Source organism: Phacochoerus africanus, chromosome 3 (genome assembly GCF_016906955.1).
Source record: "Phacochoerus africanus isolate WHEZ1 chromosome 3, ROS_Pafr_v1, whole genome shotgun sequence".
Classification (NCBI taxonomy): Eukaryota; Metazoa; Chordata; class Mammalia; order Artiodactyla; family Suidae; genus Phacochoerus; species Phacochoerus africanus.
The window spans coordinates 113757625-113779048 of record NC_062546.1 but is presented as its reverse complement, the minus strand read 5'-3'; the positions used below and the strand labels follow the sequence as shown (position 1 = coordinate 113779048).

The window sequence follows — 21424 nt, the reverse complement described above, 5'->3', positions numbered from 1 at the left end:
GGATTCGTTAACCACTGTGCCACGACAGGAACTCCCCTTTCTTTTTTTTTTTTTTTTTTTTTTTAATGTCTGCACCCATGGCATATGAAAGTTCCCATGCCAGGGATTGAATCTGAGTGGCAGCTGTGAACAGTGGATCCTTTCACCCACTGCACCAAGATGGAGGTTGAATTCATGCCACTGCAGCCACTGGAGCTGCTACAGTCAGATTCTTAACACATTGTGCCCCAGGGGGTACTCCAGGAATAATAATTTCTTGATTATTTAATGCTCAATCCATATTCATGTTTCCATGATTTGTTTAAAAATATACCTCTTTCTGCTGTTTCTTTGAATTGAATCTAAACACATCCGTATCTTTATTATATTGAATTAATGCTAAAAGCTGTAACACTTAGTTTGTCCTTCAGAAGTGAAAGGGTCAAGTGGAGTGAAGTCACTTGAAAATAATCCCTTGGCATTGTGACCATTGTAGGTGGATTTGTGTGATTCCTGTTAATGACAGGCACACTGTTGATTGTAGGGAAGGGTCAAATATGTGACTTCAGGGCTTAAGAACTGAGACTTGTTTCTCTCCATATAACTTTAATTCTGGAGGAGAGAAAAGTGAGAACACTGGCCCTCAGTAGTAACTCATTTAGAACTTAATTCATAGGGTAGCAATGGCTGCCTGCTGTTCATGCTGAGCCTTTTTTTTTTTTTTTTTTTTTTTCCTTAAAGGGCTGCACCTGTGGCATATGGAAGTTCCCAGACCAGGGCTTGAATTGGACCTGCCACTGCCGGCCACAGCCACAGGTCTGAACCACATCTGTGACCTACACTGCAGCTCATGGCAATGCTGGATCCTTAACCCACTGAGCAAGGCCAGGGATTGAACCCACATCCCAGGTAGTTGGGTTCTTAGCCTGCTGAGCCATAAAAGGAGTTTCTATGCTGAGCCTTTTAGAAGTTAACAGTAAATCTGTATTATATGTTTTAAACTTTTTATTTTGAAATAATCTCAGATTTATTAAAAAAAAGTCGTAAGAATAGTACAAAATTTTTTTCCCAGGACCATCTGAGAGCAAGGTGCCATGATGCCATCTCACCTTTAGGAACTTAATGGTGTGTTTCTTACAAACAAGGACATCCTCCTTGTATTAATTATCTAGTGCTGCCTAATGAATGACTATAAAACTTAGCAGTCTAAAACTACAAATCTTGGAGTTCCCTGGTGGCTCAACAGTTAAGGATCTGGTGCTGTTGCTGCTGTGGCATAGGTTCAGTCCCTGGCCCAGGAACTTCTGCTTGCTGTAGGTGGGGACAAAACAAACATACTACAAATGTTTATCACCCTATAGTTTCTAAGGGTTTGGAATTTGGGAGCAGCTGAGCTGTCTGGTTGGGCTCAGAGAAACTGATGAGGTTGAAGTCAAGTTCTTGGTGGGGCTTGGAGGGTCTGTTTCCAAGATGGCCTCCTTACTTGGCTTTTATGGGGCACCTCAGATCTCCCTGTGTGGGCCTCTCCATACCTGCTGATTTGTCCTCATCCACAGAAGCTGACTTCTCCCAGAGCAAGTGATCCAGGAGAGGAATAGAGTTTGACCTGTCTTGAAGTTGGACAGTCACTTCGACTTCGTTTTTTTTTTTTGTCTTTTGTCTTTTTGTTGTTGTTGTTGCTATTTCTTGGGCCGCTCCCGCGGCATATGGAGGTTCCCAGGCTAGGGGTCTAATCGGAGCTGTAGCCACCAGCCTACACCAGAGCCACAGCAACGCGGGATCCGAGCCGCGTCTGCAACCTACACCACAGCTCACGGCAACGCTGGATCGTTAACCCACTGAGCAAGGACAGGGACCGAACCCGCAACCTCATGGTTCCTAGTCGGATTCGTTAACCACTGCGCCACGACGGGAACTCCTCGACTTCGTTTTATTTGTCAGGCTCCACCTCTTGAAAGGAAGAATATCAAAGAATTAGTGGATATTTTTTAAACTTTTACACTCTTATAAACTGGTATATAGCATCAAAATTAGGCGACTAACATCTAATTACTTCCACCTGATCCTCAGATTCTATTCAAGTTTCTCCAGTTCCAGAACAGAACTTCTGTTAGAGCAGAAGGATCCAGTTGAGAATCATTTGCTTCATTTAGTTGTCCTGACACTTAAGCCTTCTTCAGTCTGAAAAGTTTCTCCATCTTTCCTAGACTTTGACCTTGATGCTTTTGAAAATTAGAGTGCAGTTATTTTGTAGAATATCCCTAAGTTTGGTTTCTTGTTACTCATGATCCGAGCTTTGCATCTTTGGCAGGAATATCACAGAAATGATCTCACATACAGCATCCTGTCTGGTGGTGCATGACTTTCATTTGTCCCATTACAGGTGACATTTATCCTATTATTGGTGATGTTCATGGATCATTTGTCTCAGATGGTGTCTGCCAAGATTATCCACTATAAAGTTACTTGTTTTGTAATTAAAAAGTGTTTTGTGAGGAGGTAAATAAACCCGTTGATATCCTGTTCTGTCTTGGACACTTGCCTTGCTCAGCCCCATCTATGGCTTTAGGTCTGAATTGTGCAGAAAGGGGTAAAGGAAGGCGTATTTATATTTGAGAAGGTAGAATTTGCCAAATACCTATGAAAGTTCTGTTAAACAACATGCATGGAATTTAAGGAGATTATCATTGTATCTACCTAACACTTGCCATTGTGGTGCCATAGAAAGAGTGTAGGACCAGGGCTTCAGTCAGACCCTGGCGCTGACATGGAGTGTGGTCGTGGACGGCTGCACGCTCTGCCTTTCCCGCAACACAGTGGACCTGGGGTTATGAGGGGGAGTGAGTGCCTGGCTGCCTGTACTTTGTAAATCATAAAGGCCTTTATAAAAGCTAGTTAATCTAAATTTTGTGCTTATTCCAATAGAATTCAGACTTCTAGAGTGTTGCAAACACTTCCAAATGTTTTCCCTAAATTAATTCATAATTGGAGAGGTTCTCCATTGATAAAATCAACCTACACAGCCTGGAAACACTCTCCCACCTTTTGCTTTTTATTATTTTTTTTTCCCAAGTCCCAGTATCCCTTCCAATTGGCTTAGATTGTCCCTTTATCTTATAATAATGGCCTCATAGTAAAGTAAGATTCAAGCCATGTGCAAAAAAAAAAAAAAGGGTAGAGAAATGAGTACAGTGAATCTCTGTATACCTTTTCACCCAGATTTAATGATTATGAAGATTTTACCATGTCTGCTTTACCTGCTCCTCTATTTCATTGTCTCTCTTTTTTATTTTTCTTTTTTAATTTTTAAGAAGTAAATCTCACCCTATATACTCTTAGAAAGTTAAGCATCTCTAGAAAGTATGGATGTTTTCTTTAATAACCACAATGCTATCATCTCATTTAACAAATTAGATTGATTCCTGCTGTCACCTGAATTCAGTCCAGATCAGGTTTCCTAGATTGTCTCAAATATCTTTTGATCTTCCCACAAAACACTTACTAGTTACGAAGGAGAACTAGTAATTTTACGGTAGAGAAACCTGGAAGGCACCACCCTAACCAAGTGATCAGAGTTTACTATCACCTTTTTGATGGCATATGCTTCCTGCATGATGCACTGAGAGGCTTGGCATTGCCTCAGTGGTGTCCTGGCAAAGGTAACCTGGACTCAAACAGGAGGAGACATCAGTTAGGCATAGCCAAGGCACAGTCTACAAACCAGATTGACCAGTATCTTCAAAATGTCAGGGTCATGAAAGAGGTGAGGAGACATGACAGTTAAATGAAACAAGGGATCTTGGATTAGATTCTGGAACAGTAAATTTTATTTGGGTAATTAGCTTAACTTGATGACCTATAGATTACATCAGTGTTAATTTTCTGGTTTTGATCATTGTATTATGATCATAGATGCTGTTCACACTTGGGGAGGCTGAGTGAAGAATGTATGAGGACTTGCCCTGTTTTTGAAAGTCACATTGTTTCAAGTAAAAGGTCTTCTAAAGGACGTTTTATTCACATCAGGATCCAAGCTCATTACAATTGGTTTGTTATATTTTAGGAAGTAGACAGAATAATTAATTTTAACCTGACATCTTAAATAATCATGAAACTGATTACCTGGTAGCTTTCTTCCTTTTTTTCCTTCTCTCCTCCTTTGTCTGTATCTTGAGATTGTTTTTCTGAACCAGTACTTCAAATTCCTGACCTGATATTACTTATTTTTTTATTTTGTTTTACTGGAGTGTAAGAGATTCGTGTTTTTGTTGACTCTTGAGTACTTCAAATAAGTTGTAGGCCTCTGTTTTAATCTCCATCACTGCAGCTCCCCAGTTAAAGATCTCTGATGACCGGCTGACTGTGGTTGGAGAGAAGGGCTATTCCATGGTTCGGGCTTCTCATGGGGTTCGGAAGGGTGCCTGGTACTTTGAAATCACGGTGGATGAGATGCCGCCAGACACTGCTGCCAGACTGGGCTGGTCCCAGCCCTTAGGTAAGCTGGGGCCATAATGTGGACATGGTAGCTGGGGGAGGCATAGACCGTCTGGCTCAGCTTCATGACTCTTGGACTTACTGGACTGGGCAGAAAACCCAACTCCTGAGGGTTTAGGTGATTTTGCAGTTCCTGGGAATATTTTCATAACTCTTTGCTTTTGAGAAATAGTTAGCTATTTTACAAAATTGGACAAAAAATAAAAAAGGAGTAGAGCCTTTTCCTTTAGCAAGTCAGAGTTAACTTGTAGTCCTGACTTCTGTATATCTTTTTATTGGGACAGGTAACCTTCAAGCTCCCTTAGGTTATGATAAATTTAGCTATTCTTGGCGGAGCAAAAAAGGAACCAAGTTCCACCAGTCCATTGGCAAACACTACTCTTCTGGCTATGGACAGGGAGACGTCCTAGGGTTTTATATCAATCTTCCCGAAGACACGGAGACAGCCAAGTCACTACCTGATACCTATAAAGATAAGGTGAGTCTGTCCTTCCAGTAGATTCCTGGGTTTGAAGCCCCTGGCAGCTGATGCCTGCAGCTATGTGTTCTCTTGTGAGGCTGATCCACCATTTGTATCTTAACCAACATTCATTATGAAAATTACCATATTAGCCATTCATTCCACCATTTACCAGTCCACCCATTTATCCATCTTTTAAAAATTTTTTTAATTTAATTTTTTTTTTTTTGGTCTTTTTAGGGCTGCACCCTTGGCATAGAGAGGTTCCCAGGCTAGGGGTTGAATCAGAGCAGTAGCCACCCCTATTCCCCAGCCACATCAATGCCAGGTCCAAGCCTCATCCACGACCTACGCCACATCTTGCAGCAACCCACTGAACAAGGCCAGGGATTAAACCCACATCCTCATGGATACTAGTCAGGTTCTTAACCTGCTGAGCCACAATGGGAACTCCTATCCATCTTTTGTTTTTGGCTGTGGTGTGCAGCAGCTTGATGTGGGGTCTCAGTTCTCAGACTAGGGATTAAATCTGGGCCACAGCAGTGAAAGCACCGAGTCCTACCCACTTAGACCACCGGTGAACTTCCTATCCATCTTTTTTTTTTTTTGGATGCGTTCTCAGCATTTGGAAGTTCCTGGACCAGGGATCAAACCCCTGCCGTAGCACGTAGCAGCAACCTCAGCCGCTGCAGTGACAATGCCACATTCCTAACCCACTGTATCTCCTTTCTGTTTTTTTTAATATGCTTGGGAGAATATTGCAGCCATCAGTACAGTGCTCAGTGGGGTAAGGATCCACCATTGCTATGAGCTATGGTGAAGGTTGAAGACTCGGTTCAGATCTGGTGTGGCTGTGGTGTAGTGGCAGCTACTGCTCTAATTTGACCCCTAGCCTGGAAACTTCCATATGCCACGGGTGTGGCCCTAAAAAGAAAAAAAAATTATGTTAAAGAAAATGTACTAATTTTAAGTGTACGTTCACTGAGCTTTGAATTTGGCCCAGACCCCTGTGGAGCTGTCAATCATATCACCCCAGGAAGTTCCTTCATACTCTGTTCCAGTCAGTCCTAGCTCCCACTACCACTTAAATCACACACGTGCCTACTTTTACAGTACACAGAGGTCTGCAGCTACCAGTTTTACCCTTTCATTAAAATTTGACTTTATAATTTGAATAAGCAGCTAATATGTTATAAAACAGAATACTATGGATCTGGTCCAAAACTACACCTCTGCAGATATAAAATGCAAAAGTCAGGATGCAAAACAGAGTGGATACTATGCTACCATTTGTATGCCTTCTGTTTTGGAAGATAATTAGCAGATGCCTAGACTAGAAGGATACCAGGACACTAGAGCAGTGATTCCTTTTGGCAGCAGGAAATTGATTGTTGAGGGACATGGTGAGGGGGAGAGAGACTCTTCATTTTACATTCTTGTGCATCTTTTGAAATTTTTTCACCATTGTCAATATATGTATCTGTGAAGAAATTCAAGTAACAAAAATTAATGTCATAGTTCCCACTGTGGCATGATGGTATTGGCAGTGTCTCTGGAGCACCAGGACGCAGGTTTGATCCCTGGCCTGGCACAGTGGGTTAAGGATCTGGCATTGCCCCAAAACTGCAGCTTGAATCTGATCCCTGGCCCGGGAACTTCATATGCCATGGGGTGGCCAAAAAAGGAAAAAAAAAATTAATGTCATATGTTTATCTGGGAGTGAATGGTTAAACAGACTCTTGGGAACCAGTAAGAAAGGTGTGACCCAGAGACCACCCAGAGACCCAGGAGGGAACTGGGAGGGAAGAAGTGGCCCCCAAATTTGAGGAATGAAAACGTTCAACAAGCACCTGCCATCTGGTAGTTCTTAGGAAGCACACAGCTGTTCAAAAAAAAATCCAACCGAGCTGACTCTGCAGAGATTTTATTTCTGTTCAGAACACAGAGACTCAGTGCTATTGGTGTGAATCTGGCTCTTTTTTTCTTTTTAAATTTCATGGTGATAGAACTGATGCCTCAGTGTTTCTCTTTTTTCTCTCTTTCGGTTTTCAAGGCTTTGATAAAGTTCAAGAGTTATTTGTATTTTGAAGAAAAAGACTTCGTGGATAAAGCAGAGAAGAGCCTAAAGCAGACTCCCCATAGTGAGGTGAGTCCTGGTCTTCAAAGTGTCAGAGGTAGAAGCATTTGAAGACTGGGTCTGAGTTTCCATTGTGGCGTGGTGGTTAACAAATCCAACTAGGAACCATGAGGTTGTGGGTTCGATCCCTGGCCTTGCTCAGTGGGTTAAGGATCTGGCGTTGCCCTAACTGTGGTATAGGTTGCAGATGCGGCTCAGATCCCACATTGCTGTGGCTTTGGTGTGGGCTGGTGGCTACAGCTCCGATTCAACCCCTAGCCTGGGAACCTCCATATGTCACAGGAGTGGCCCTAGACGAGGCAAAAAAAAAAAGACAAAAAAAAAGAAATGAAGATTGGGTCCATCCTCCTTGTCAGGAAAGTGAGGGAAATGAGGCCCCCGGGAGATGGGGGGATTCCTCTTGACTCGGCCACAAGGCCAGTGCTCTCCAGCCTGTTCTGCTCTGCTCTGCTGGGCTGTTTGCTGCTGCTGTGAGCAGGGGGCGACCTGGGTCCTTAGAGAAAAGGGCAAAAAAAGCAAGGAAGACCCAATAAGCGGTTCAATAAGCAAGGAAGCAAGTCAGGGATACTTACTGTTTATCAGAGGAGGAATCAAGTGCAGAGGGAAGAGCCCTAACAGGATGAGTGGGGCCTCACCCTGTGACTCCAGGGCACAGGAGCTGTGACGGTGCCTTCTGTGTCTTCTAGAACTTTCCCTACCTCCCTTTCTCAGGGTTGCTGGGAGCATGTCTGCCCCAGGTCATTGCACAATCGAAGGGCTGGGGCATCTGGATCAACCACAGGGGCCAAAGGTAAAAGGAAAGGAGTAGAAGAAAGTTCTGAGCTGGAAACATTTGTTCATAAAAATTCTGTGATGCCAACTGTAATAGAAGTGAATGTAGGAGAACTAAATTAGGACTCCAGTTAAAGGAGGGAAAAGTCATAAAGACAACCACTTAGTCAATGCAAGGATGCTTAAGCCAGAAAATACAGCCAGGCAGAAGATAGCTCTTGTGGAAAGAAGAGTTAGAGAAGGTTACTTCAGAAAAGGGAGCCTTTTCTGAAGTCCACCTGCAGTGGTTAAGAGAAAATTCAGGACAGTTTTGAGAGAGAACAGACAAGGAAATGAGGATTCAGAGACTTTGACAGAGCCCTTATGAGATTTTCAAAGTAGAATGCAGAAGTGAGAACCTGAAGCAAGAGAAGGGAAAAAATAAACTTATAATTTAAGGGATCAGTGGAAGACTGATTACTTTTTATAAATATGATATAATGAATAATAGAAAGTAGAGCTTTTTGGTATAAATAGCATGGGAATTCAGAAAGCAAACCTGGAGACCAATTAGAAGAATGTATATAGATGTGCTCTGAAAAGTCTAAGGTATTATATAAATGTCAGGTATTGCTGTTAAACAAGCTATATGCCATTCTTAGGATTCTTTGGAAGTGCTGCCACCATACTGGTAATAAAACTTCCTCCAACAGAGTTCTCTTTCCATTTATTCTGTTTTTAAATTTTGAAGTAAAATGATGGTTTTTGTTTCAGATCATTTTTTATAAAAATGGTGTCAACCAAGGCGTGGCTTACAAAGATATTTTCGAGGGGGTTTACTTTCCGGCCATCTCACTGTACAAGAGCTGCACGGTATGTATGGTCTCTTCATCCTCTGAACACAGCTTGAGGGAAATAGGTGAATAGTTATAATGAAAGAGCCACTGATTGGGTTCTAGAAAGCAATCTGAAAAGCCCAGGAGTGAGATGGCAACATGTTTCTGCTGTTAACCTTTGCTCCAAAAGCACATGGGTGCTTTAGGAAGTATTTGCCTGTAGCTAAATAGATAGTCATTGTGCCCCATATTTTCCCCTCTGGATGTTTTGTGTGGTAAATGATGCCAGTCAGTGTAAAGCATACAGAGTAAGAGTTCCCGTTGTGGCTCAGCAGAAAAGAGCCTGACAGTATCCACAAGGAGACCGGTTTGATCCCTGGCTTCACTCAGTGGGTTAAGGATCCACCGTTGCTGTGGCTGTGGTGCAGGTCAGCAGCTGTAGCTCCAATTTGACCTGGGAACTTCCATATGCCGCAGGTGTGGCCCTAAAAAGTAAATAAATAAATAAGAAAAAATTAAAGCATACAGAGTAGATACATACATAAGTCAGTTTGGTGTTATATGTCATGATAACCTACCATCATTAGCTAGTAACTATCACTTACATTGATTTTAAAAAAATATGATACAGCATGAAGGGGACTATCATTTGAACCTGTTTAAAAAAAAATTTGAGGAGTTCCCGTCGTGGCGCAGTGGTTAACGAATTCGACTAGGAACAATGAGGTTGCGGGTTCGGTCCCTGCCCTTGCTCAGTGGGTTAAGGATCCGGCGTTGTCGTGAGCTGTGGTGTAGGTTGCAGACGTGGCTCGGATCCCGTGTTGCTGTGGCTCTGGCGTAGGCCAGTGGCTACAGCTCCGATTCGACCCCTAGCCTGGGAACCTCCATATGCCGCGGGAGCGGCCCAAAGAAATAGCAAAAAGACAAAAAAAAAAAAATTGAAAAGGCAATGTCTGGAAGCTTCTATGTATGTGCTTTTATTTATTTTATTTATTTATTTATTTATTGATTTATTTGTTGTTGTTGCTGTTGTTGCTATTTCTTGGGCCGCACCCGCGGCATATGGAGGTTCCCAGGCCAGGGGTCGAATCGGAGCTGTAGCCACCGGTCTACACCAGAGCCACAGCAACGTGGGATCCGAGCCGCGTCTGCAACCTACACCACAGCTCACGGCAGCGCCGGATCCTTAACCCACTGAGCAAGGGCAGGGATCAAACCCGCAACCTCATGGTTCCTAGTCGGATTCGTTAACCACTGCGCCACAACGGGAACTCCTGTATGTGCTTTTAGTTTGTCAATAGCCACCACTGAAGTAATACAGTGTTATAAAGAGAAATCAAAACAAGTCTATTTTATTTACCTAATTCTTTTTTTTTTTTTTTTTTTTTGCTATTTCTTGGGCCGCTCCTGCGGCATATGGAGGTTCCCAGGCTAGGGGTCAAATCGGAGTTGTAGCCACTAGCCTACTCCAGAGCCACGTCTGCAACCTACACCACAGCTCACGGCAACGCCAGATCGTTAACCCACTGAGCAAGGGCAGGGACCGAACCTGCACCCTCATGGTTCCTAGTCGGATTCGTTAACCACTGCGCCACGACGGGAACTCCCTATTTACCTAATTCTTGATGGCTAATAGGATGCCAACCACGTCTGGTAATATTAATGTGTGTCATTTGTTCCAGTTGTACCCTGAATATCACAGCTACAGTTAAAGAAAAATTTTGCCATGTCACATTAAGATTTTCACAACTTTCTCCTTCTGTTTCTTCATGTCTGCTTGGATTGAATTAACCCCAGGTCTCCATTAACTTTGGACCATGCTTCAAGTATCCGCCGAAGGATCTGGCTTACCGCCCCGTGAGTAGCATTAAACATGTCTGCATGCATCCACAATCTGCTGCTTCTCAATACGGTCACACTGTTCTCACCTCATTGCCCTGTTCCTTGTTCCTCCTACAGATGAGTGACATGGGCTGGGGCGCCGTGGTCGAACACACTCTGGCTGATGTTTTGTATCACGTGGAGACAGAAGTGGATGGGAGGCGGAGTCCCCCGTGGGAACCCTGACCAAGCCCCCTTTTCTTTGCAGACACGGACTTTTCTGGGGAATAATATGAGGGGGTTTTGTTTTTGTTTTTCACCTGTTGCAAATGTTTTCCCGAAGACAGTGCAGAACACAGCCTCTGCTGTAGCAAGGTAAAGGCCAGGTGGCCCTGGGAGACTCCCTTCAGTGACGGCCCTCACTCTGCGCCACAGCCCAGCGGCTGCTGGCCTGCAATCCCTTCAGTGCCCTGCACACTGGGGCTGTACCACCTACTCCGCCAGCTGGGACTTGTTATCTTATGGCGTTGTCTAAGAAATGGGTGATCTTGTCCAAGCAGCTAACTTATTTAAAGGCATTTACTTCTATGAGCATCACCTCCATCCCACCAGATTCCCAAGGAGGTGGTGGGCCTATTTCCCAGAACAGCTGAAATCAGTGGCTATATTCTAAACCTGTCTAAAAGCCTTTTCCTTTTGGTGTGGGTGTGTCTTTATTATTAATTTCGAGATATGCTTTTGAACACTGGGATCTCTGAAGCTACTAGGTCTGTAGAACTGTAATTGTGAAAGGAACTTGCTTGCAGCTTTAACAATTAGAAACTTTCCAAATAAAACTTGTCTTTGAGTGTGTGGGGCACTTTGCTTCCCTATCAGGTTGAGGTCTCTGTGGTGACAACTTCGGAAAGGTGGCCATTCTGAGGAAGGGGAGCTAGCCTTGGAATAAAGAGACAGGTTTCTCTCTCCACACCTCCCTGTTGCTTCATTTCCTCCAGCCAACTCAGCCACTCACTCTGTCCTGTAAAATTGGACTCTCAAGGTGAACAGTTTAAAGGGGTTAATGGTCTTGGATTTCCTCCCGCAGCGCAGTGGATTAAAAATCCAACTAGAGCGACTCAGTCACTTTGGAGGTACGGGTTAGATCTGTGGCCCAGTGCAGTAGATTAAAGGATCTGGCATTGCCACAGCTGTGACAGAGATCACAACTGTGACTCGGATTCAATCCCTGGCTCAGGAACTTCCATATGTCACAGGTGCAGCCATGAAATTAAAAAATAAATTTTTAAAAAATGGGTTAATGGTCTCCCTCAAGTCCTTCCCTTTTAACTTGTGTGTTGATCTGTGCGGGTTATCTTCCTACCTTGCTTACCTTCCTTTGTCATTGCTGATGATTAAAGGGCAATTTTCAGAAGACTAAAAACTTGAGTGTAAGATTGAGCCTTCCCCTGGGGTCCTTATGTGCTTCCCTATTCTCTCTCCCTACCCCAATCCATCAGCGGTAGTACAGGCCCCCCAGGATGGCCACAGACTTCCCTTTGTGTAACGTCCTACCTAGGTAGTGGGTAGAGTGGTTCACCAAGAGTCAGGTCATATGTTGCCAAGGATCACCATATATGATAGCTGTTTAAGAAATTTCCCAAATTTCAAGTGACTATTGGTACCTTGACACAGAGGTTTTGACTAATGTATTTGACTCCTAATGAATCACCCAGGCTTTTCCCTGTCTCTTAACAGGAAACCTAGCACATCAGTCTGATTGCAGGCTGAGGTCTGTTCATTTGTGGCCGGTCTTAAAGAGAAGCTTGTAAAGCTTCTGGATCATCAGAGTTTGAAGAACTCTAAGTAAACGAGGGTGGTGCTATTTAGAGGAAGCTGGAGGTAAATTCTCTGTAATATAAATTACTACATATATAAATTGTACACCCACTCTCCATTTAAATTGGTACAATTAAGGTTTTATACATTGCCTTCATAAACCAAAGTTTACAGAAATACTGATTTTGCTTGTTTATACTTCGTATTCTTTGAGTTTTGTTTTTGGACTTTTTTTTTAGGGCCACACCCGTGGCACATGGAGGTTCCCAGGCTAGGGGTTGAATTGGAGCTGTAACCGCCGGCTTACACCACAGCCACAGCAACTCGGGATCTGAGCAGCGTCTGGAACCTACACCACAGCTCATGGCAATGCCAGATCCTTAACCCACCGATCAAGGCCAGGGATCGAATCGGCATCCTCATGGATACGAGTCAGATTTGTTTCCGCTGAGCCACGATGAGAACTCCTATACTTCATATTCTTTGTGTTTTGATAAGGTTCTTTTGAAGGTCTCAAAGAATACTCAGTCCTCATAGAGTCCTATATAAAATGGTTTTTGTAAGCAGATCATCACTGACAACTCATTTTATTCCAGTGTAAAATCAAACAAGTAAGAAAAGATCTCCCCAGGCACCTCAAAGGCACAAGTTGCAGAGTTTGAAAAAGACAAATTATAATCAAACTCAAAACCATGGTGTGTGTTGAAAACCCCTATCTTTCTTGTCAGCCTGTTCTCTTGAAACCAGAGTGGATGTTGCTGCACACATCTTTCAACAAGTACCCATTTTCTCTTAGCTGGGAGTAGATGGTAATTCTGTTCTAGAAATATTTCTACAATTATTCCGTCTCACTCTGAAGCTCCTGGCTGGATGAACATGATTTCATCTATGCAAAAAATAGACTACTAAGAAGTAATCTGAATAAATAATAATAAATCGGTAACCTCAATAAATACCCACATTCCTGCTATTGCGAATTTTAATAAATAAGCTAGAGCTTTAATTCCAAATGGTGTAAATCGCCCTAGAGTAGAAAAGCCTCCAGTGGTAATGGTTAGGTTTTCATCCTATGTATACATTTTAGCCGCATCTCAACTTATATTTTTAAAGCATAAGTTCTCTGAATCTGAAAATCTTGGACAGGGATTTTGCTGTTACCCCCAACTATCCCTTCCATCCGTCTCTTCCAAAATAGTAAAACATTGATCTGTTGAAGCAGAGAAATCGGCAGGCCTGAGTGGTCCTGAGGTGATATAATTGACTGAACTAAAAATTCAGTTCCTTTTGCATCTAAGCAATCACTAATGGGAAAGTAATAAAATTTACTTTTGTTTAACTTTATCTTAGTTAATACCATTCAGTCACTCCCTTTTGATTCTGTCCTTTTAATTAGGTAAATAAAAATCTTTAGTCATAATCTTCATCTTCCAGTGCCCATTAATCAGCTACCAGCCATAGAGTTCTTTTAAGAACAGATTTGGGCTTATGCTTATAATGCAAATTAGATTTTATGGAAGATTCTGATAACAGATTCTATGTAATTAAATGACCAAAGTCCCCAGCAGTTTTTCCTTTGAACAAGGTGGGAATTTAGTTTAACTAATTAAAATCTTCGTCCACGACTCCTTTAGTATGAAGTTGCGATTTACTAGAGTGGATTTTAGTAGAATTTTAAAACTGGTACAGACTGAAGTGTTTGTGTTATGATTTTTTATTCTGACTGCTGCTCTGGAAGAATGGAACCACTCTAATAGTTTTGTGTTTCTTCCTCAAGTTAACGTGGACTAGATTTCTGGAAAGCAGCTGCTTATTCTGTGACACAGCTCTCTACCCATCTGGTGGAGGAGCAGAGGGTGGCGGGCGACCCTTGCATAGGACCTGCCGTGTCTGCACACGCCACCCGAAGGGAATGGAGCTCTTGAGCTTATCAGGCATGATGTCCCGATCCTCTGATCCTTTGTCAGCCGACAGCATTATAAAGATGTTTAGGTAGACACGAAAGGGCTCAGCAGAAAGTTTTACAAATATTTTGGGACCTTTAACCTTCATTTTACAGTTAATCAGTGAATGAAGTTAGAAGAGCCTTGCCTCCATTTTCTTGGTACTAAAATGTTACCATCTGAGTTCTGGTATCATATTCGACACACACCACTGCAACATCCCAATGTCCCCAGATGAAGTTCTTCAACAGTCTTGCAGGCTTCCAGCTGGAATCTCTTCATTAGCCTGCAAGCCAGAAGCCTTTGGCAGTGGCGGGCTGAGCTTTAACACCTGGCTTCCAGAGCAGGGTGGGACTCCAGGCGCTTTCGCAGGTGATTGGCAAAGTCCACCTGGGTCTGTGATAGGACCTGGTTTATAATGGTCTTCGGCAGCCATCCCTAGAATTAAGTTAGAAGAATTTAGCCATCCCATGGGTGATGTTCCACTCTGCACTGCCGTGCCCTATCACACACATTTTAGGTTGCCTGGGCTTGGTCTCCCCAGCTCAATGCGTGCACCGTTACACTTGATCAGAGTCAAGAGCTTGTGGACTGCATTACTGCCCTCCTGTCATGACAGTCTCAGAGCCCAGGATCCACTGTCCAGAGAGATTTCAGCCCCATATTCCCAGCTGGGTGGTCCTAAGCTAGCTACCAGACCTTTGAGGGCCTAAGTTCCTTTCTTTCTAAAATAACTAGAGTTCAACTTTGACATGAGAAGTAAGAAGAAGCCATTGCAGGCTTTATAGGTGATGGAATAACAGGCCATCACTCAAGTCTCTTCCCTCTGCAACAACTGATTCCTTAAGTGGGAGAGTATTTTTCTTGTTCTGTGTGGTATGATGTGGGAAGGGTAAGAGCCCACCTCCCGTGCCCCTCACCTTGAGGTCAATGCTGAGCAGCCAGGTGAGTTTGGTCTTTGAGGGACTTCCAGCCAGAGGGTGGAGCACCATGCAGGTGGGGCCGTGCTCAGCTCTGCCAGGTGAAGACAAGTCAAGTCAGGAGTACAAGTCAGAGTTCTCTAACGCTGACTGGTTGTACTAGCCATGTTCCTCAACTACCTCATCTTCCCCAAGTCTAGTCAGGGGAGTGTCCTTTGCCAAGGGTGGGACTGAACAGTTGGCATGGTTACCAGCTCGTCAGATCAAACTCTGGCTGGTGCTGGAGCTGGAACCTGGAGGCATCATGTGGTGCCTTTGAGTTATTGGAAGACAGGCAGGTTGGGAAAGTGTCCAGGGTGGCTGCTGGGGCCCCTGGGAAACTCAGGTAGTGGCTCTGTTCTGAGTGGTATGGGTTCTTTTTAATAAAGCATACAGTCATACCAGAGCATACCAGCTAAACCTCAGCCCTGTCTTGTTTTAGAAAATTAATAAGGTTCTTCAGGAGTTCCCGTTGTGGCTCAGTAGGTTCGATCCCTAGCCTTGATCAGTGAGTTAAGGATCCAGCATTGCCATAAGCTGCGGTGTAGGTAGCAGACATGGCTCAGATCTGGTGTGGCTGTGGCCGGCAGCTGTAGCTCCTATTTGACCCCTAGCCTGGGAACTTCCATATGCTGCACCTGCGGCCCTTAAAAAATTACTAAGTTTCTTCAGCTTGCCAGCAGGAAAAACTGTTCATGTAAGTGTGGCCAGTCTTGTCCTCCTCCCCTGCTATAGAAAAGGGAGACTCTTCCTCTGGGAAGGGAAGCTGAGGGTAGGAAACCTAGGATTGGTTTCTTGGAGCCAGGGATCCCTCACATGCTTGGCCGGTGCCTGTCCCTGGCCTATGTTTAAAAAAGGGAGTTGTTTATTTTTGTCTTTTTAGGGCCACACCTATGGCATATGGAGGTTCCCGGGCTAGGGGTCAAATCGGAGCTGTAGCTGATGGCCTACACCAGATCCGAGCAGCATCTTCAACCTACACCACAGCTCACAACAGTGCCAGATCCTTAACCCACTGAGTGAGGCCCAGAATCAAACCTACGTCCTCATGGTTACTAGGCAGATTCCTTTTCCACTGAGCCATGGTGGGAACTCCTTTTTTTTTTTTTTTTTTTTTAAAAGGGAGCTTTTGAGGCTGCTGCCAATATTACCTGATGACCCCCTTCTGCTCAGGCATCTCTCCGAAGTCTGTGGCCATGCCAGCCAGCACACACACGGAACCCCGGCGCTTGGTACAGCGCACACTCACAAAGTCTCGGGGCCCCACGAGGTTGCCTGCCGCCTCTGCAGCCAACTCATGGGTGATGACTGTGTCTTTTCCAATCTTCTGCAGGATCTGCTGGGATGCAAGGAACCAGAGTCACTACTCGACCATGCGGTGGGGTGGGGAACCACCCCAGCCTGCAACCCCCACTGCAGCCACCCTTCCAGCCGGGCCTCCCCACCTTGATCTTCTTGACACTGGGGTTCCACTCGCCCATGGCCTCCATGCGCTCCACAAGCTCTTCATAAAGCCTCTCCATGGGCTGGTCCACCACCACCTCCAGCCGGAACACCTTACCCACGTCTGGGATCACTTTACTCAGCACCTCGTCCCCATTCGCCTATTGCAGGGAAAGAGGAGACCCAAGGTAAAGGCTCGAGAAAAATATCCCCAGCCTAGTACATGTAGACAGTGCCAGCCAAGGCAGGAGGGGAACAGCCAAGAGAATGCTAAGCTGAGCCTGTGGAAGCCTGGAACTATCTCTGATTAAGATAGAGGAGGAGTTCCCTCTGGCTCAGTGAGCTAAGAATCCAGCATTGTCACTGCTGCCGCTTGGGTCCCTGCTGTGGTGCAGGTTCGATCCCTGGCCTGGGAACTTCCACAAGCCATGGGCACAGACAAAAAGGAAAAAACAAAGGTAGAGGGGGTTATTTCTGCCGGCAGCCTCGGCAGCCTCTTATGTCTGCTGAAGATTCGAGAGGTAACCTGCTGTTCCCTGGGCCCTTTCTTCTTGGCAGTAAATGTGGAGGGGTGTGGGTAGGTCGACCTGGCAAGGCCCTTACTGGACTTCAGAAGTTCATAAATGCTGAGAGAAACAAACCAAAAGTGGGGAAAGTGGTCAACAACCAGCTAATTTCACACAGAGGTCTTTTCAGTCTCATTCCTCATTTCACACCAGAAGGATGTTGGGTCAGAGAAGGTCAGTGAGATGCAAAGGACCCTTAGGTAAGAGCATCACCAGGCCTAGAGCCCAGATTTCCTCACTCCCAACCTAGCCATCTATTAGCTGAGAACTTGGAGAAAGAAATCTCACCTGGAAGACAAAAAAAAAAAAAAAAGGGAGTTCCCGTCGTGGCGCAGTGGTTAACGAATCCGACTAGGAACCATGAGGTTGAAGGTTTGGTCCCTGCTCTTGCTCAGTGGGTTAACGATCCGGCGTTGCCGTGAGCTGTGGTGTAGGTTGCAGACGCGGCTGTGGCTCTGGCGTAGGCCGGTGACTACAGCTCTGATTCGACCCCTAGCCTGGGAACCTCCATATGCCATAGGTGTAGCCCTAAGAAGCTAAATAAATACATAAATAAATAGCAAGCCTATAAGAAATAGCTAAAAAGACAAAAAAAAAAAAAAAAAAGAAAGAAATCTCACCTGGACTTTGGCCAGTGGGCAGCATGGGAGTTTTTGGTGAAGATAAGGGCACCGAAGTCTTAATAGGGCCATTGGCCTTTAACATGTCCTTGTTACTGCTCCCAGTGAAAGTGCAGTGTTCAGGGGCAGAGCACCCAGATGGCATGAGCCCACCTGTATTCTAGTCCAGCCCTGGTATTGGTGAGCCCAGATGGCCTTGGGAGCTCAGCCCCAGGGTGGGCTAAGAGCACAGACACTGCACTTTGGCACTGGGACTTCTGCCCCCCGGAGTCCCCATTGCACAGTCTGAATGGGGGTACAGTGCTCCTGGAGGGCAGCTAAGGATACAGGAACAGTGTTTTCTTCCTTCCTTCCTTCTTTTTAGGGCCGCACCCATGGCATATGGAAGTTCCCAGGCTAGGGGTTGAATCAGAGTTGCAGCTGCTGGCCTACATTACTGCCACTGCAACACCAGATCCAAGCCATATTGGCAACCTATGTCGAAGTTCACAGCAACACCAGATTGTTAACCCACTGAGAGAGGCCAGGGATCAAACTGGTATCCTCATGCATACTAGTCAAATTTGTCACCGCTGAACCATGATGGGAACTCCAGGAACAGTGTTTCACAAATGCGAGTCCCCAGGGTGTCTTTGATGGGAGAGGTGGGTATCTGGGGTTATAGTCTTGGGAAAGGAGAATTCTCAAGTGAAAACTGCTTGCTCCCCAATGACCACTGCTCGAAGCAGGACTTTGGAGAAGAGCAGAGACCCCAGCTGGCCTTGAGGATGGCACTGGGACAGTGAGCAGCTGTGGGATCCTCCACAGCCACCCTACCTGCCGGCTCTCCTTCTTCCAGCCCTCCTGGTTGCTGAGGATGTCCAGCGCCCTCTGCATGGCCTCCTCTCCCTGCTGGATATAGGCCAGATCTTGGTCACTGTAGAGAGTGTCTTCCAGCTGAGAACCTGGATATAAAGCCAATGAGAGACTGAGCTTCCTCGCCTCCCACCAGTTTTCATCCCTTAGATCTCTGAAGAGCCAAAGCCATAGGGTCCAGCCTTCAGGTCAAGTTAGACACAGGTGACAGGAAGGAGATCTGGCCATGAGCAGATCCATCCCCATCTTCTCAAAGTGAGTGAGAAAAGCCAGGGGACAGGAACCACATTCACAAGGTTTACACCCACCAGGGAGCCTCCTGCCACTGATAAAAGCCCAGGAACCTCATCACTTACCAAGAAGAGAGCTCCGACGTCGAACCTGGTTAATCCATGACCCTGAGGTTGGGCCCCCCAGGGCCCTCCGGTTCAGCTCCTGTCCAAGGGCCAGCACCGCCTGGTGCCTCAGGCCTGTGGGGAAGGAAAGGAAACTTGCTTAGGTGTGGGAAGCCTCTTAGGGATGGACCATTCCAGGCCTTCATCTCATCAGAGGAGGAAACTGATCCCAGGGAGAAAAGTGACTTGGTCAGGATCACAGATCCCTAGTAGGGACTTGAACTAGAGTACCTCCTGGTCCAGGGTTCATGACCCGGCAGCAGGATGCCTCCAGGGCCCAAAAACCTGCCTTCAAACTGGGCTGGCCAGGCCTGGAGGCAGGGGCCACACCTAAGCTTGCGGCAGTCTCCTTGAAAAGATGGGAAACTCTGTTGGGGTTTTGTTTTGTTTTGTTTTTGTCTGTCTTTTTGCCTTTTCTGTGGCCGCTCCCACGGCATACGGAGGTTCCCAGGCAACGCGGGATCCAAGCCACATCTGTGACCTACATCACAGCTCACAGCAACGCCGATCCTTAACCCACTGAGCAAGGCCAGGGATCGAACCCGCAACCTCATGGTTCCTAGTCAGATCGTTAACCACTGAGCCATGATGGGAACTTCGAGAAGCTTCGTTTGAACAACCAGAAAAATGGTGTTCGAGAAGGAGAATGACAGGCACGCACCCCCTGAGGTCCATGTCCAGCTAGCACTGGGGGACCTCTGTGTGAGTAACTGTTAAGTGGGCCGGGTGGTATTGCTGACGCAGTGAGGACAACCCCATGCCCGGTACAGGTCTTCCAAGCGTGGCTTCCCTCTAAACAGTAGCCAATTCAACCCAATGTCATTGGAAAGGACTTCTTTCCCCGCCTTTTTTGGCCCCACACACAGCATATGGAAGTTCCTAGGCCAGGGACTGAATCCCAGCCACAGCTGCGGCAATGCCAGATCCTTTCCCTATGTGCTGGGGCTCAAACTGGCAACACCACAGAGACAAGCTGGATCATTAACCCACTGCGCCACAGTGGGAACTCCAGAAAAGTCTTGTTTAGATTGGTTTGTGGTCTCTTCAATGACAGGGGATTGACTCAAATGACTCTGGGTCCTTCAGCAACTGGCCCCTGCCTCCTGACTGTACGATGATAGCAACTTCCCGTCTCTGCGAGCAGCAGCTTGATGTAGGATCTCAGCTCCCAGACCAGGGATCGAACCTGGGCCACAGCAGGGAAAGCACCAAGTCCTAACCACTAACCAGCAGGAAATTCCCTTACTCCCCTTTCTTTTCCTTCTCGCCTCTCCTCCCTGCCCCTGTCTCAGTTCTGCCAACACTGCTAGATGGAGTCCAGGCTTACTCCCTCCTTTGCCATCGTGGCGAGAACTTGCCTGCTGTCCTTAGTGCCAATCCTAGAGCAAGGCTAAGTCAGAGTTCCAGACATCCTGTAACCCTGGAAGAGAGGCTGGAAATGACTGGATCTGGAAGGGACACAGATTCCTTAGTACCCAGCCCAGCTCTTCTGTTGAGGGTAACAGATCCAGAAGGGAAGAGACCTGCACAGGTTCACCCAACAAGAGGCACAACTGGGACCAGTTCCCAAGTGGCCTGCCCCCTGGTTCATACTTTCTCCACCAAATGTCCCCAGGAGCTCACCCTTCATGTTGCGCACATGTCTGTAGGAGCTCCCAGCACACAGCTTAAACGTCGCTAGGAGCATTGTTTCCTGGTAGCGGGGGCAGGCCTGGAGACAGGTACTGCTGCTTGGTTGCCTCTGCTCTCAGGGGTGGCTGCTCCTGTCCTTCCTGAGCCTGTCAGAGTTGGCCTCTGGTCCTGCAGCTGTGGCCAGACTGTGTTCTTGCGTCTTAAATGCCTCCAGCTGAAGGTTGTGTTTCATCATCTGGAGATAAAAAAACCATCACTCAACCTTGCAAAGGAAGGGGCCAAGGATAGAGGGATTGCCTCACAAGCAGCCTTTGGGCATTTGGCGGGGGATGGGGGGGGAGGCAGTGCTTAGAAAGGAGTACGGAGGCTGATGCCTGCTTGGGGTGGAGGCAGGAGAGAGAAGAAAGAGCAGCAGATGTCAAGTCAGTTTAGAAAAAATTTACACCATGTGACAGTGGTTCTCAAGCAGCCTGAGTGGTGCTGTTTAAAATGCAGCTTTGGGAGCTCCTGTTGTGGTGCAAGGGGATGGGCAGCATCTTGGGAGTGCTGGGACTCTGGTTCAATTCCCTGCTTGGCACAGTGGGTTAAAGGATCTGGCATTGCCACAGCTGCAGTTTTAAGTCGAGACTGCGGCTTGAATCTGATCCCTGACCTGGGAGCTCCACTTGCCACGGGGCGACCACAGATAGGAGAAAAAAAAAAAGAGAGAGAAAAAATGCAGC

The 21424-nt window shown here is 46.0% G+C and overlaps 2 protein-coding genes across 7 annotated transcripts in view; one reads left to right on the top strand and one right to left on the bottom strand.

Moving 5' to 3' along the window:
- Positions 1–11446, top strand: part of ASH2L (ASH2 like, histone lysine methyltransferase complex subunit) — a 32194-nt gene extending 20748 nt beyond the window's left edge. For all 5 annotated transcript variants that reach the window (XM_047772471.1, XM_047772469.1, XM_047772470.1 and 2 more), the window contains 6 exons: positions 4307–4474; positions 4758–4951; positions 6987–7079; positions 8595–8693; positions 10454–10513; positions 10616–11446. In XM_047772471.1, coding sequence (XP_047628427.1) covers positions 4307–4474; positions 4758–4951; positions 6987–7079; positions 8595–8693; positions 10454–10513; positions 10616–10723 — 722 coding nt within the window. In that variant the 3' untranslated portion in view covers positions 10724–11446. The remainder of the gene's footprint in view (positions 1–4306; positions 4475–4757; positions 4952–6986; positions 7080–8594; positions 8694–10453; positions 10514–10615) is intronic.
- A 1416-nt stretch (positions 11447–12862) lies between these two features.
- On the bottom strand, positions 12863–20994 carry STAR (steroidogenic acute regulatory protein). 2 transcript variants are annotated; one of them, XM_047772482.1, is made up of 7 exons: positions 20694–20994; positions 19032–19145; positions 18637–18764; positions 16637–16795; positions 16343–16530; positions 15153–15246; positions 12863–14670 (listed from the first exon to the last, which is right to left on the bottom strand). In XM_047772482.1, the coding sequence occupies exons 1-7, from the start codon at positions 20755–20757 to the stop codon at positions 14557–14559; spliced, it is 861 nt and encodes a 286-aa protein (XP_047628438.1). In that variant the 5' UTR covers positions 20758–20994; the 3' UTR covers positions 12863–14556. The 2 variants fall into 2 exon arrangements, with proteins under 2 accessions (XP_047628438.1, XP_047628439.1); XM_047772483.1 differs by having other exon boundaries at positions 16343–16527; positions 20694–20989.
- Positions 20995–21424: the final 430 nt, after the last annotated feature.